Source organism: Phyllobates terribilis, unplaced genomic scaffold (genome assembly GCF_046119375.1).
Source record: "Phyllobates terribilis strain yellow unplaced genomic scaffold, ASM4611937v1 Scaffold_2__4_contigs__length_985480577, whole genome shotgun sequence".
In the NCBI taxonomy this organism is placed as follows: Eukaryota; Metazoa; Chordata; class Amphibia; order Anura; family Dendrobatidae; genus Phyllobates; species Phyllobates terribilis.
In genome coordinates this window covers 156,146,838-156,164,359 of record NW_027362762.1, presented here as the reverse complement: position 1 = coordinate 156,164,359, position 17,522 = coordinate 156,146,838, and the positions used below count along the sequence as shown (strand labels likewise).

Below are 17,522 nucleotides of genomic sequence, written 5' to 3'. Positions count from 1 at the left end.
TCTGCACAACAGCAGGCAAAATTGATTCACAATCAGTGTTGCTTCATAACTGGACAGGTAGATTTCACAGAAGTGTTATTGACTTGGAGTTACATTGTGTTGTTTAAGTGTTCCCTTTATTTTTTTGAGCAGTGTATTAAGAGGATAAAAATTTTGATGGCAGTGCTTCTTTTAGGACAACCATGCTTGGAAAAATTACAAATATGCCCATTAAATCACATGACAATAATTATAAGAGTTGGAATCTAATTATTTTACCTTAAATCGACTGTTCAGGTTGTGTCTGGTCAGAAGTTCAAACACAATGGTCTTCAAAGCATGATCTTCACTCACTCTGTTCAACACAAACACATCGAAGTCCCAGAGATCCAAATGCTAATGAATGGAAACAAACAGGAATTAGGCAGCCCTCAATGGAAGAGGTGTATTGCATTTCCCCTGCTGGATCAGTAGAACTTCTGCAGGCCATAGTCTTCACAGTATATAGTAATTGGATGTAGGAAAATTGAATGTTCACAGAATGAAAAACAGTAAAATGTCTAGTTAATAGGAATTCATATAAACATACAAATTAGGCTAATACAACGGGTAAAATAAGTATTGAACATTTCAAAAATTTTCTAAGTAAATATATTTCTAAAAGGTGCTATTGACATAAAATTCTCACCAGATGTTGGTAACAACCCATCCAATCGACACAGGCAAAGAAGTCAAACCATAATGTCCATAAATTAAGTTATGTGTAATAATGAGAAATGAAACAGGGAAAAAGTATTGAACATGCTTACTGCTATTTATTTAATAATTTGTGTACAAGTCTTAGTTGGTGATGACAGCTTCAAGACGTCTCCTGTATGGAGAAACTAGTCGCATGCATTGCTCAAGTTTAATATAGCGGATTACATCAGAATTCACTACCAACGAGTAACATGCAGTCTCTTTTTTTCCCACTAGACAATTTTGAAAACCTTTTCAGGAAAAAAAAGCTCAAAAAACTTCTCCAATGAACAGCAAAGTGGATTTCCCATATAAATTCATTAGAATACTTTTCCAAGCGAAAATGTAATCATTTCCTAATCTGACAAAGTGGATTTTCAGATATGTACATAAGTATATGCAAGATATTATGTTGTATATGATGTGTCAAACAAATGTAACATATGTATGTTTAATAAAAAAAGATCTGATTCAAAAAGAAGACTTTTCCAAGAGTTTTTGAAAAATTTGGAGGAGGATTTCATGGTACATGGCATTCTTTTCAGGCAGATTCTGCCTTAAATCCACCTGAAAAGCGCTAAAAAACATTAAAATAATCAAGATATGCACTACAATGATAAGGCAACTTCCTGCACATATGATCAGTCTTTTGTAACTTCTTTTAATCACTTAATGCTTCAAAAGCTGTGAAGTGGCTAAAAGTTACCTGACCATTCTTTAGGTGGCTTTTGTTTGGAAGTTTTATGTATGAAATTATAAAAAATAAAAAAGACGCCCTCACGAAAAACACAGCCGGCAATTTTCTGAAGCATCTTCTGCTCCAAAAATGATGAAGGTATGCCATGTGCACTCTTCAAAAATCTTTGTGAACATACCCTAAAATTGTGAATGTAGCTCCGAGCTAATATAATGCAGATTACAAAGTTCACTATAGATGTTTCAGGTCTAACAGAATAAAAGAGAAATTGGCAATCCAATGTTTTGTCTGATTGCACTCAGACCGAAAATATGGTCGTCTGCACGAGCCCTAAGGCTGTGAAATTATCCCATTATAGAAACTGATTGGTATCAAGTTAAATAAAGGGGCTCTGTAGGTGCAAATAGTCACACGTTGATATCTATTTATTAAAAATAAAATATATTTTAGGAATATTAGTGAAATGTTAGTGACGGTTAACAAAAGGTGACAAACTCTCAGTTTTTCCATTCTTACATTTTACAAAGACTTGCTTTAACTTTCTGACTCTTTTATTCCACTATTTCTATGATGCTTTATTTCCTATCCAGATAGAACGAAGTTCCAAATTCCACTGTTCCTCTAGAGAAGTGCATTGTGGGAACTCTGATTAAAGCGACATAGTGAGGGCTAAGCCGTGAGGTCACGCGAATGTCTGCAGAGCAGAGATAAACCACATTCACATTCCAAGAAGGGATCAGAGATTTTACTTTCCTTTGGATACAAATGGAAAATAATATAACCGATTAGTTTTTCTTGCAGGGCGGTCTGGTTAGCCACCCTGACATGTCTGTGTTAGTAAATAACTGCATTTCTTATAACAATTCTGTAGTATTGTTTTCTTAGAATACTACACAGCGCTGCTGCCCGGTTAATTCTCTCGGAAAATATATGATAAAGGGACAACTGGGTTTTACCCTCGGGGGCGTGTCCCTACACGTTCTTTCACTGTCCAATCAGACAGCAGGGACACATTCTATGGACAGAAGTAATGGGAATGACCAGTTTTCAATTTATTTACACATTTTTAGGAAGAATACCATAGGAACCGTACATCACAGAATTATAGGTGGCACTAAAGTTCAAGTCCTCTTCCTCTCTGAAGAGACAATTTGCATATTTAATTTCCCAGAGGAGCAATGCAAGGCTTATAAGCCTCCTCACATTGGCATGCCAGGCTAGGCATGTCACTCTTCGCAAGGAGAAACGTTATCCTTTAGATCTCACTAAGCCACCTCTCATACAGCCCAATCAGATCTCATACTTTGCTCTGACGAGAGTCAACACCCCAAAACACGTGCCTGCAAATTGAGATTCTGGTTTGGCTTTTATCCCAAGTCAAATAGCAAAAGTCATTAAAGGGTGGCTAGTGATTTTTAGGATTGCTACATTCAATAAGTGGCACTAGAGTCCAAGTTCTCTTCCTCTATGAAGGGGCAATTTGCATATTTAATTTTCCAGAGGAGCATTGCAAGGCTTATAAGCCTCCTCACTTTGGCATGCCAGGCAAGGCATGTCATTATACACAAGGAGAAATGTTACCCCTTAGATCCCATAGATGCAAGTTCAAATTCTTGGACTCACATGTATCTCCAGAACAAGGGTCCCCTGATCCCCAGTTCTGGCCAGGGTCCTACCACCAGTGAGTGGAGAGAAGGCGGTGCATGAGCCGGTTATCATCATTCATTGCTATGGGAGTTCTAAATACAGCTGAGCTGAGTATTTGCTTGGCTATATTCAGGCCTCTTATAGGAATGAATGGAGAGAGTCAGCACCACCTCTCCTATCACTGGCGATAAGACGCTGGCTGGAATAGGAGATCAGGGGATCCTTATTGTGGAGGTAGGTACAGGTGTCAGAGATGGGATCCGTATCTAATAGACATCTATGGCACAGCATAAGAATATGCCCTTAAAGCTTTTAGTGAAACACCCCCTTAAACTAAAACAGACATGCCATAAGATATAACAGGACCTTTTTAAAGTAAATTTATGGTTTAAAGTCATTTTGCAGGGTTGTTTTAAACAAATTTCTATGGCATATTGATGTCATGTGCTACATATAATATGTTTTATATACAGTACAGACCAAAAGTTTGAACACACCTTCTTATTTAAAGATTTTTCTGTATTTTCATGACTATGAAAATTGTACATTCACACTGAAGGCATCAAAACTATGAATTAACACATGTGGAATTATATACTTAACAAAAAAGTGTGAAACAACTGAAAATATGTCTTATATTCTAGGTTCTTCAAAGTAGCCACCTTTTGCTTTGATGACTGCTTTGCATACTCTTGGCATTCTCTTGATGAGCTTCAAGAGGTCGTCACCGGAAAAGGTCTTCCAACAATCTTGAAGGAGTTCCCAGAGATGCTTAGCACTTGTTGGCCCTTTTGCCTTCACTCTGCAGTCCAGCTCACCCCAAACCATCTCGATTGTGTTCAGGTCTGGTGACTGTTGAGGCCAGGTCATCTGGCGTAGCACCCCATCACTCTCCCTCTTGGTCAAATAGCCCTTACACAGCCTGGAGGTGTGTTTGGGGTCATTGTCCTGTTGAAAAATAAATGATGGTGCAACTAAACGCAAACTGGATGGAATAGCATGCCGCTGCAAGATGCTGTGGTAGCCATGCTGGTTCAGTATGCCTTCAATTTTGAATAAATCCCCAACAGTGTCACCAGCAAAGCACCCCCCCACCATCACACCTCCTCCTCCATGCTTCACGGTGGGAACCAGGCATGTAGAGTCCATCTGTTCACCTTTTCTGTGCCCACAAAGACACGGTGGTTGGAACCAAAGATCTCAAATTTGGACTCATCAGACCAAAGCACAGATTTCCACTGGTCTAATGTCCATTCCTTGTGTTCTTTAGCCCAAACAAGTCTCTTCTGCTTGTTGCCTGTCCTTAGCAGTGGTTTCCTAGCAGCTATTTTACCATGAAGGCCTGCTGCACAAAGTCTCCTTTTAACAGTTGTTGTAGAGATGTGTCTGCTGCTAGAACTCTGTGTGGCATTGACCTGGTCTCTAATCTGAGCTGCTGTTAACCTGCGATTTCTGAGGCTGGTGACTCGGATAAACTTATCCTCAGAAGCGGAGGTGACTCTTGGTCTTCCTTTCCTGGGGCGGTCCTCATGTGAGCCAGTTTCTTTGTAGCCCTTGATGGTTTTTGCAACTGCATTTGGGGACACTTTGAAAGTTTGCCTAATTTTTCGGACTGACTGACCTTCATTTATTAAAGTAATGATGGCCACTCGTTTTTCTTTACTTAGCTGCTTTTTTCTTGCCATAGTACAAATTCTAACAGTCTATTCAGTAGGACTATCAGCTGTGTATCCACCAGACTTCTGCACAACACAACTGATGGTCCCAACCCCATTTATAAGGCAAGAAATCCCACTTATTAAACCTGACAGGGCACACCTGTGAAGTGAAAACCATTTCCGGTGACTACCTCTTGAAGCTCATCAAGAGAATGCCAAGAGTGTGCAAAGCAGTCATCAAAGCAAAAGGTGGCTACTTTGAAGAACCTAGAATATAAGACATATTTTCAGTAGTTTCACTCTATTTTGTTAAGTATATAATTCCACATGTGTTAATTCATAGTTTTGATGCCTTCAGTGTGAATGTACAATTTTCATAGTCATGAAAATACAGAAAAATCTTTAAAATGAGAAGGTGTGTCCAAACTTTTGGTCTGTACTGTATCTGATAGGTGTGTAACCGCTGGGACCACCAGCATTTCAAAGAACAAGGGATTGGATCTTGCATACTCTTCATTATTGTCTATAATATGGAAGCAGCTAAATGCAAAATTTGTCTCTTTCTGCGTCTCCCATATAACATTATTAAGATAAACAGTTTATATACAATAGTACAGAATTACATACAGTAGTATAGAATTATATACAATAGTACAGAATACGTAAAAAAAAATCCACAGTAAAAAATCCTGAGCATTTCTGCATTGTGGGCACATAGCCTTAGTGTCAGCACTTTGAGCAGATATTTTTGTATATTTTTCTGCATACATAGAAATCCCCTTATTAATGGTATTATTAGAACTGGTGCTGCTATCACCCTGCAGACAATACGTTCCCCGAGCTGCAGTTATTTCTGAGTGCAGCGTATACACAGGCTGCTGTGGTTAGCTGAAGGGCTTAATGACTGTCGGCTGTGTATTGAGACAATGCTGCTGATGTGTGTAATGCCTTGCTTTGGGATTTTACAAGTCGGAGGTTCCAATAATGGCATTATATTAGTAATTTATTAGGTATCCCTCTAGCATCCTCTTTAAAAGTAGTATTTTCAATTCAGGTTTCCCTCAGCCCTCGAGTTTCCTGGAACCTGTTCTGGAGTTATCTGTAAGATATTAAGAGGTGTCACATCACTTCTAGGATGCTACAGGAGAAGATAGGATTATTGTCCAACCAACCTTCTATTGGGGTTTGGAATTGCCTAGGAGTGGAAAATATTAATTTGTTCCCCTTTGGTTGGATATGACTGATTTCATAATAAAGCAAACTTATGATGTTATTCCGCATTTCTATAAAATAATGAACACTTTACCTTTAAGCTGTTAACAATAGCTGCAGAATAATTTGGCCCGACAGCTGTATATGTTCTTCGAAACATTCTGGACAAAAACAAAAATACACTGGTTGTCAATATATATATACACATGGATACGGGTGACAATGGAAGTAAAAAGAAAGACAATTAAATAGCAATATTTGTAGTACAACAAAGAAATACACAACAATAGCTATGCAAACCGGGGCTCTGATCCTGACCTCTGTTGTCAGTTTCGACAGAACCCAAACAAAGCAAGTCTACTGACATCCATCACACGTCAGATCCAGCTCAGCAACATCCCCTTGGTCAGACCTCATCTGGAATACTGTGTTCAGTTCTGGGCACCACATTTTAAAAAAGATATTGGAAAACTGGAGCAAGGTCAGAAAAGAGCTACCAGGATGGTGAGCAGACTGCAAACTATGTCCTACGAGGAGTAAAGTCCCACAAAATATTATTTTGTGGTAAACGCTTACACCAAACTTTCAAATCATCTACAGAACGATAAATTAACAATAAATAAGAAATGTATAATTGTGAGGTGTATAGATATTTATATGTGTGTATGTGTATATGTATATATATATATATATATATATATATATATATATATATATATATATATATATATTATATACAGTATATCATGGATATTCACCTGTGTGCAGTTACATTTTATTGAGTGCTGGTATCATTTTCTATTTCTAGGATTTATATTCTGAACTTCACGTACTGGGAATGAATACATTTGGCAGTGAAACATTGTTGAACTTGCAGAGGCATGATACCTTTCCACGAAAATCCCTGCTTGCACAGCATGTACAATGCTACGGAATCTGGGCTTTTCCTCAGACCGCCGGCCAGTTGATCGTGTCTGCTGTGTGAATGTAGAAGCCAACCAGTCTCTGACCTCAGAGGGAACACAATCTGAGCGGATTTCCTGCAGTTCATCTTCTGTATCTAGAATTTGTCTGTAAATGAAAAGGAGAACGGTCAGTACTATGAAGACAACAATAAAAGACATGTAAAGACTTATTTCCTTTTGTTCTAATTGTATGTTTCATATGTCCAAATTAATTACAACAGGATCACCTGCTACTAGTCATCAACTGTTAAAGGGGTTCTTTAACTTTTAGAAAAGTGGATCTAAATTATTGCAGGAATGTAAAATTACAAAGCCAGATGGTACTCACACTCCAAAATTTTGCTAAATTGGTGATTGGTTGCATTGGTGACGTGTGTAATAGATACATTGTAACCATGATGGGAGCCAGCAATGGACCCCGGTAGCTTGAGTACTATTTTCATTTGCTTTTGAGTTTTTTATTACTAGTATTTCATTTTTGGGACCAATTTTCTAAAGCTGAAAAACCCCCATAGTGGCTTGAAAATTTTGTTGTTAAACCTACTGTTTAGATGAAAGATTGTGCGTCCATTGTCCCCAACCTTGAAGAGCCCATTATTTTGCAGGTAAACAGCAATTTTAGGGCTATCAATCAGTCCAGCTAGGAAGCACAATCCATTTTACCTGCTCTGGTGCAAAGTAAAGTGACAGACGCATTGAATAGGTAACAGCAAGGCAAGCCACAAAAAGGGAATGGTTTTGCAGGTGGCGGCTACAGAAAATTACTCTCTCCTTATCCTTTCTGAATGATTAATTTATAGTTTAGCATTTTGCTAATGTCCTTGTGACTACTGTAGGAATTAGGCGGTTGCTGCAGCCTATTCAGGTTGTACAGGGGGTTCAGCTTCCCTAGGATGGAACTTCCATACATGTCATAGCAAAAAAGTTTTCTGTTTCTCCCAGTACAGTCTCAAGAGCATGGATTAGATACCAGGACACGGACATGGAGGAGAGCTGGACAAAACCATAGAAGGATATTAACTCAGGGCTGGACCAGCATCTACTCCTTTGTAAAATGAGGAACAAAAGGAAAACGGACAGAGCCCTACATAATGACCTCCAGTGAGATACTGGTATGCATGTCTGTGAACAAACTGTCAGAAAAGACTCCATGAGGGAGGATGGCATGAAAGTCTCACGTTATGTAGTGGAACTTGGCTTATCCCTCTGCAGTTCAATTGGCGTTCTACAAAGAACATCATAATTGGCAGGTCTGTTATTGGCACCCCATTCTCTACACAGATTAGAGCAGGCTCACACTATGCACATGTGACAGATGTGAAGAACTTTAGAGATGTCATGGGGAAATATTATGCTTCCTTCAACATTATCCGACATGACTGGTTTGGTAGTGGGTCAGTTATGATCTGGTGAAGAATATCCTTTAATATCCTTGAAGTCTTTCACAAATCTCAAAGTGATAGCCAACAGTGCCTTGACTGCTTTTACGCTCTGGTATGAAATCCTTAGAGCCATTATCAGATATGTTGGTGCAGTAGGCCCTTAGTTACTCCCGATGCCTGGTCTCATGTGGACAGAATGTGCTGGCAGTACCTGGATGATGAAGTCATTGACGTCAATGATTTGCCCTTACATTCCCAAGTATCAAATTTAACTACAAACCTCTAGAGTATATGCATCAGTGCATTTAACAATGGTAGGCAGCACAACGGACTGTCCAGGAGATGCTTTAATTCAGATTTCGAAGGAGATCCCCCAAGGCACCATCTATCTCTCATTAGGAGCATTTCCAGAAGGCACATGTGGCCAATACACACTACTGAGTCACATTATGAGTTGTTATGATGAAATTCATGCAAATTAGATCCACCTGTCATTGCAATCTCTTACTTTGATTTTTGGGGTGATTGGTAATCCAGATCTTAATTGGTTGATGATTTTGGTTTCCATTGACCACTGATATGGGATTTTGATTGCAACATATGAAATAATACATGTTAATAAAGATTGTCAACTTGAATCTTTCTACACTGAGATCCGATGTGTGATTTAAGGGTTTCCTTTATTTTTTGAGCAGTATATACAGACTTAACCGTAAAAAAGTAAGCCCACTTTGGTGGTCTAATGACCCAAAATAAAGAGTTAAAACTTTTAGTCAATGGGTTGAGGATTTCTATAATATAAAACTGTCCTTACAAGCTCAAAAATAAAATGTAAAAACACTGAAAAACCTTCACTGTTCGGCATCTGGCTACTGTCATACATCTGTATTTCAATATTGGTGACAGACGTTTGAAGCAAATTGACCTACCGCTCATTATCGGAAACATTGAGCAGCACAGGCATCGAGCAGTGAAGTACGCAAGTGATTCATGTGAAAGTCTCACCTTGTCTCGTCAATATATACTGCTTCCAGCAATGAGGCGGTGTACTCCAAATTCTTCTTCAGTTCCACAATGTTGACCTCGCCATTCTCAAGTTGTTTCACCATGAACTTCAGGCTGTAGATAAAAAAGAGACATGAAAGGTAATTACTGAGCAATGACTGAAAGCCTAATTGGTATATATGAGCACAGACAGTTTTTGTAATATGAATTTGACTTGCAAATCATTTGTCCATAGAGGACAAATACGAGAAAATGTTCACCTTGTACAAATCTGTATGTGCACTCATTACATGAAATCTACTACTAAGATCACATTAATCCTGAATGTTCATGCTAAGTAATTGAACAAAAAAAGGGGATATGCTTGGCACAACTAGAACGCATGACGTAAAAAACATTCCGGACCCAACAAATGGCGGCTGCGGATATCAATTCCTCAAAAATAGGAAAAGTAGCACTCACATCCGTACAAAAAAACATACTTTAAATTGTAACATCAATAAAAAGGTGAAAAAATAAAAGAAAGATTCCAGCAATGTGAATCCTGAGATGTCAATCTAGTGAGTAGAAAAAAATCCAAATCCGACACCAATAAAAAGAGCAGACGTGTTTCAGACAGTCTCATGCGTAAGGACTGTGTCTGAAACGTGTCTGCTTTTTTATTTGTGCTGAATTTGGATTTTTTTTTCTTGCCTTTTTTTCTATTCGATAAATTGACATTTCAGAAATGACGTTGCTGGAATTTTTCTTTTTTCACCTTTTTAATGATGTTACAATAAAAGTATATTTTTTTATGAATGCTGAGTGCCACCATTTTTCTATTTTTGAACCATTAAATGTTCATGCTTAGATCACCACACAGGAGGACATTACTTTGACAGCTCAATAACTCCCATACCATCATTGCTTAGAAAAGACGGGGTATTTAGATAAATGTTATTTTCCTGTTTTACTTGAAACAATCTGTCAGTTCTCCTGACATGTATGTCTTAGTACTTGAATTCCCTTTTAAATAATTAACAACGCTGGATAATCTTATCTTAGATATGTGCAGCTACTCGTCATTCCTTTTGTAAATGTATGAATAAATTGACAACTAGGAGATTCCATCAATAGTTGTGTACTAAACAGTATGACACTGACCACACCGATTTGGTCTTCCGTGGGCTTAACGCTACTCAGACAACACAGGGTGCGGGTAGAACAGCGTGGCAATACTTTATTGAACCACAAAGCAGACAATAAACACACAGAATAGTCTCAGCAAATGCCCAAGATGGTACAACATAACACAGTCTCACCATTACTTCTCGGCCCGCCTGGGATAGAACAGCTGTGACTTTGGAGACTTCCAGGGCCGACTACCTCAACCAGTGGCCCCCCACTTCTGGTGAGCCCCCACAGAGAGAAGGTAGTGGCAAGTTTAGGAAGCTAGCAGTCCATCGAGGTACAAGACCAGGAGACCCGAGGGTCCAAATCTGGCCTCTCCGAGAGTTTCCTTGGAGCCAGGCGACCGGTGGGTCCCTTCTAGCAACCCCAAAACAACATATCCATGGGGCCAGGTGACTTCTTCGTCCTCTCCTGGACTCCCCAAAATGTACCCATGTCTCTCTGATGGTTAATGGAGCAGATCCGAATCTTTCCAGTCAGGGCTGGTACCCTTAGACTAGGATCATGTAGAATACAAATCTGTGTCTCTTTAGATGCCATGCAATCCATCTACTTTCCTGAAGGATGTCTCCCATTCTCCTTCCAAAGTCCTTCTGACTCTGTCTCAAGTATCATTCTGCTTCTAGCACTATAGACATCCCTGTTTATATTTACATCTGTGTGAGGTCATCAGGCACAGGTAAGACGTAAAAGTGCAGGGCTCAGTTATTATGCACAGCTCATCCCCAAAGACTGACTGGCAAACACCCTACAATAGTATTTAACATATCTAGCAAACATTCATTGTTCTAGCTAATCTATATACATAGTTTGTATCACATGGGCTCTTGTAAATATACATCACTGTTTCAGAATCAAAGAGCAGATAGCATTCAGGGTTATACAAATAACAGTTTGTGTCAACTAAAGATGAACACAGATTAAAGAGTCAACATAACAATAGAGGTGTGCTGCTCTTGCCATCAGAAAGTAGGTCTGGCATAATTAAGATTTTACTATGTATCGTCACAGTCAGTGTGTACAGGGACATACTCTTTAAAATATAAAATGGTAATAGAGGAACAGGACAAAGATCAGTTCTAAGAAAAGATTCTCCATGATTTTGGTAATGCAAGGATTCAAACAGAAATGTCAGGAGAGCTGACGGGTCACATAGGTGAAATTATTTTACACGTACAAAAATACCAAACTGCAAAAAGCATAGATTTGTTTCAACATTTTGCTGAAGGAGCCATCACCTACTCTATGTCAGGATAATCCAGGATTCCAGATTCCACTGTCAGTGTCAATCATCTTTAGTTCACATTTAGCACTTCCACTGCTCATTTGGATTAGGAAATCAATATAATGGGGTTTGGAAGTTCTTCTTTTAGGGGAAGCCAACAGCTTGGATTTAATGGTACGCTATGAGCATGAATTTGAGAAATAAAATTGCTGTGAAGGCTAATAAAAGAACTCTAAACCTAGAATTGAATATTGCCCTCAGTCCGCAGTTTTTCAGTCCGCAGCAATTTCTGCATGATCCAAAGTTTAGTGATCCTTATGTTTGTAGAGGTTAACAGCATACAGTTGTTTGACCCAGATGAAGGTAGTGGGTGAATTCTATTCTATAATACCAACAGTTTTCAACTTACGGTAGATTTCTAGTTGACATGAAGCTGCAACTCCCAACAAGTAGAGATGAGCGAACCCAAACTTAAAAGTACTGGACAGTTAGGCTATGTTCACACATGATGTTTTTTTTCCGTCAATTTTCTGCAGCTAAACCTGATCTTCAAGGGCATTTTATTCAGGATTTTTCTTGTAGTTTCGGTGCTTTTTTTCAGCATTTTTGGTGCGTTTTTTCAGCATTTTTTTCACTGTCCTTCTGTCTCTTTTTATGCATGTACATAAAGTTCTGTGAAAAAAAGAACCTCATTCTATTTTGACATCAAAAACGCTTAAACAAATTTTGGTGCATTTTTGATGCATTTTTTCCAGCGTTTTTTCACCCATACGAAGTAATGGGTGGTGAAAGAAGTGACATGCTCTATTTTCCAAAAAAACATGCAAGGCACAAAATCCTGAACAAAAAAAAACATGATGTGTGAACAGAGAATTCTGGTTTCTCATAGACTTTGCTGGTACTGCAAAAGGCAGCTGAAAATTTGCATAAAAAACTGCATCAAAAAACGCTGGAAAAAACATGTGTGAACATAGCCTTAGTGTCCGGTGCTAAATGCCGAACATGGACGTCTCCCGGAATTCTGTTGCAATGTTCGGAGTCCGGGGGAAGGAGAGAGAGGTTTTTATTCCCAGATCCAAAGTTTGGATCTCTTTTATTTTTAATCGGGTTTGGGTTCTGGTTCAAGTTCGGATACAGTTCTGGTACCTGAACTGAACATTGAAATAAACCTGAACTACTACGGGTCCGCTTATCCCTACCAAACAAGGCTAGACAGCTGTAGCAGTAATATTTGCCATCTGTTATGTTTCCGTATGACACACACACTACAGTGTTTATAAGATTGATTACGGCTTTATAACATCACATTCATAAAATTTTTGGGAGCCCCGTCAATTTCAAGAATGAGGATCTGCAGTGCCACAGCTGAATGAAGCGCTAATCAAGCATGCTAAGCCATCTTAGGCCTCTTTTACACGTCAGTATTTTCTAGCAGTGTTTTGTGTGCCAAAACCAGGAGTGGAACTTACAGAGCATACTCCATGTTGATGCCGCATTACCCTGACTCAGGATAGGTTCACAAGGTCGTATATTCTCTCATCCGAGAGAATCCGGTCGATTATGCAAATCACAGTCGGATGAAACTCTGAGCATAGTTTGATCCGATTCTTTCAGCTGAGGAGAAGATGGAGAAAACCATTTGTCCATCTTCTCCATTCTGTTAGTCCGTGGAAATTGGACTGCACTCAGATGGCATTTGAGAGCAGTCTGATGTTTTCCATGGACTCATTCATTTGCATGTTCTGAGTACGATCCGAGGTTTTGTCCAAAAATATGGTCATGTGGACAAGCCCTTAGAAGCATTGCTCCATGGGAAGAATTCTACTACGATACAACAAAGTACCATATGGTTGTCCACGTAGATTGGTGCCGGAGGGGTGTCTTGTGACAGCGTACAGCCTCCTGCACAAGGTGCTATATTGTGCATGAGATCTTCTATATTAAAAGACCATAGAACTGCTTCTAAACATCTCTCCTGGGTTTATCAATTACCATGAATTAACATAGGAGTTGAGTCATTTAGGAAACACTACAATTGTCTTTTGCTATAGTAATCAAAATTCTACAAAAAAAAGTTCAAGAGGAAATTTGTCCAGTCATTTCCTTGGTGTTTTGCACAAACTGGTCATAATGTTCCACCCGTCCCATTTCCTCCATTGAGAAGAGAATTCTTCCAGTTCTGCATCACAAAAATTAATTACAGATTCCACAACTTAAGGCAATTGTCTAAATTTGGATACTTAACCCTCTCTTTGTTCCCTTGAGCATTTTAAAGTAAAAAAAAAAGAAAAGATGTTCCACTTTACCTTTTATTTTTCAACCTAAGGGATCATGGGACATAAAACAGACCAGTGAAGGAGAAAATGAACTCTCCAGAGGAAAGAGATCAGGAATTTAATTCATTTTGCTGTGAAAGGAGTTGGGGGTGACATCATTGGAAAATAAAATAAAATACAACTTTTTTTTTCAATTTTTTTTTTCCTTTGAATCTTACTGTGAATATAAAAGGTGAAAAAACCTAACAATACTGTCACTAGGAATGGAACTGCAAAGAGAAAGATCAGCGGCTTTGCATAATATTGGATCCCAAGCAACAGTATTTTATTTTTTTATTTTTGTGCTATTCAGAGGCTTCTAAGCAGCTATTCTGGCAACTGTTGTAATCTAGCTCACATATTCCTTGCATTTCTTTTTTTAACATCTGCATTGGTGATAAAGGTTTAAGACGTGGATTCTTTACTGTAAGAGCAGTGAGATTATGGAACTCTCTGCCACATGATGTTGTAATGATTGATTCACTACAGAAGTACAAGGAGGCCTAGATGTCTTTCTTGATACATTTAATACTACAGGTTATGGGCACTTTATTCTGTGATGGGGCAATGATCCAGGGAACTAGTCTGATTACTTTATGTTGAGCTAGGAAGGAATTTTTCCCCTAATATAAGACAATTGGCATCTGCCTAATAGTGTTTTTGCCTTCCTCTGGATCAACATGTTAGGTTATAGGTTGAACTCACTGGACCCATATCTACCGTCAATCTTAAAGCACCACTCCAGCATTTTTTTTGTTGCAGCGCTGAAGTGGTGCTTCTAATCTAAGGTCCCGGCCCCTACTCTCATATTAACCAGCAGCCATCTTCACCTTCTATCACCACCGCTCATGTTGATCTCCAGCAATTTTTGCCTGCTGGATCCCTCCGGTGTTTGCTGCCGGAGGTCACTTTTCAGTGCAAGTCTATGACAGCGTCGTTCTGGCTTTCATAGACTTGCAATGAGAGCTTGTGACTGTTACTTCTGGCCAGTCAAAAGTTGCAGTCACAAGATGGCGCTGTGTGACCGATCATTCTAAAATGAGAAACATTAGTCAAAAGTGGAAAACATTCAAGACAGTTGACAATCTTCAGAAGAGTGGACGTCTCAGCAAAGACAACACAAAGTCAGTCAGTGCAATTATGGCTCAGAAAAATTGCAAAAAATCCAAGAGTTACAGCTTAGAGTCTAAGTGCCTCAGTTAGCTTGTTAAATGATCAAGTACATGACTCTCCGAGAAGGAGATGAGAATCTAGTTGGCGAGTGAACATATCGCAAACTTACAGCCATGTGACCATTTGCTGATGCTAGGAATAGAGCGGAATCATGAGAGTGTGCGCATTGCTCACTGTCACTGGTTGGCACTCTGCTGTCATCCAGAAATGTGTCTAAAGCCCAGAAAACCCTTTTAAGTAATGTAAAGATTGGGCCAAAATTCCTCTAGTAGGAAGTGAGAAGCTGACATATAGAAAACGATTACTTCAAGTTACTGCTGCTAAAGATAGTTCTACAAGCTAATGATTCATGGGGTGTACTTAATTTTTCACACATTGCATTTTGGCTTAGATTTTCTTAAATAAATAATGTCACGGTGTAATCTGTCATGTGCTGTTGTTCATCTAAATTTGTATTTACCTAATTTTACAATCTTCTAAAAACCAGATTTTTTTTAACCATAGAATTCAAAGATACTTAATCTTTCTTATGACTGTTTATGTATCATTGAAATAGGTCCTCTGCTTTGGACAAACTTTTTTAACGAAAGTCCATAGTAAATAAATATCACAAAGACCCCGACATTATGTTGTAGATTCCATAGTCTTGCAGCGCCAACACAGGTAAAATTAAGCATTACAAGATGGTCATGACATTGATTGGGCTATCCAAGTATGGCATTGTCATGACTTGTAGCTGCTCTGTCTCTAGATAATCGATGGAGATATGGCCACGTTCACACGTTCAGTATTTGGTCAGTACTTTACATCATTATTTGTAAGCCACAACCAGGAGTGGAACAATCAGAGGAAAAGTATAATAGAAACACGTCACCACTTCTGTATTTATCACCCACTCCTGGTTTGGGCTTACAAATAATGATGTGAAATATTGATCAAACACTGAACGTGTGAACGCGGCTTTAAAAGGGTTTTCCCTATATTAAGTTACTAATAGTCACTTTCTATATAATTGGGAAGTTATTACTGTTTCTAACGTACTTTATTTTTAATTTCTTAATATTTCCAAGATCTTAAGTTAGGTTCACATCTGAATGATATATTCTGTTGAAAAAAGATAGAAATATCAAGCTAAATACAGTGAAACCTCAAAGACAAAAACCTGTAAATACATTGAAAATTGGTGCTCTAGAGAGGTGGTCTTCTCCATGTAGATGCCCAGTATGCATGATGGACTTGAAAATCTTTTACAGGAGTTCTAGTCTGAATAAGTGGGTTACCACTTATCTTCTTGAGAAGATGGTCTGTTTTTGAAGTGGCGGGGGTTCGCTGTGCAACTAAGCAGATGGATCATTCAAATGGATTAGGACTGAGGTCGTAGCTATTAACTTAAAGTAGGTTAGTGTCAACTTATTTGCAAGAAATAATTCAGAATATACTAAAAGAACTAAACTTTTTTTTATTGATTTATCCTCCAGGCATTGCAACTGATATAATTTTTATGTAATATCAACTTCTCAGTTTATGCTCCTTTCCAAGCTCCTTTGAACTGCTATTTAGCAAGATCCATACATTATACTCAGTTTGTCCACAGGACTTTTCCTGTTCAAGCCTATCAGCTCCCAAACTCTGTACTCAGACATGGAAAGTCCCTTAAACAGACTGACTGCATATAGAATAGGGATCTTTCTGAGTAGCAGCTGAAAGGCCCTTCTAAAGTAACTCTGTAGCAAAGTGTTTGGGAGAGAAGGAAGTATATCACAAAAAATCATGACTTTGCAATGACTGTAGGATCATTTAATATATAGAAAGTTTACTTACTCTTTAAACCCCTTTTTTGCTACTTTCTTCCCACTGTCGCTGCTGCGGGTAAAAAAATTTTCCCCCAATAATAAGCAATAACGAACATAGGTTAGTAAAGCAGGCCTGCAGTACTGAGCTTGAGCTTCTCTTGCACTGGTATATGACTCATTTATATGCTTAAAATCCTGTTTAGAAAATCTGGTTGCGTGATACAAATGGAAAATTAGAATTTGCAAAATTGCAGGAGAACGCAATTGTCAGACTGAGCAGGCATGACAATAATGTTATAGGAGATGCTCTTTTTTTCTTTGCATGACACCACTTTGTGTGGAAAAGATATTTTATGTGTGACATAAAGCAGAGATGACAGCTAATAAATACTCTTCATAGAGAACAAATAGTCTTGGAGCCGTTGTGTGAAAACACGGAGGTTTTGGTGCAGCCCCTCGGAGCTGTGGCTGTGCTTCTGCACATGCTGCGCTGCTTCATATGTTTTCCCTGCACGTTGTCTCCTTCAGTGTGTCCTTGCCCTGAGCCACCAGCCGTTCAGAAA

At 38.7% G+C, this 17,522-nt stretch overlaps 1 protein-coding gene across 6 annotated transcripts in view; it reads right to left on the bottom strand.

The window, feature by feature from the left end:
* Window positions 1-17,522, bottom strand: part of PDE1B (phosphodiesterase 1B) — a 499,904-nt gene that overhangs the window by 101,384 nt on the left and 380,998 nt on the right. For all 6 annotated transcript variants that reach the window (XM_073663167.1, XM_073663163.1, XM_073663165.1 and 3 more), the window contains 4 exons: window positions 9,284-9,397; window positions 6,820-7,002; window positions 6,026-6,092; window positions 259-375 (listed from right to left, as the gene is read on the bottom strand). In XM_073663167.1, coding sequence (XP_073519268.1) covers window positions 259-375; window positions 6,026-6,092; window positions 6,820-7,002; window positions 9,284-9,397 — 481 coding nt within the window. The remainder of the gene's footprint in view (window positions 1-258; window positions 376-6,025; window positions 6,093-6,819; window positions 7,003-9,283; window positions 9,398-17,522) is intronic.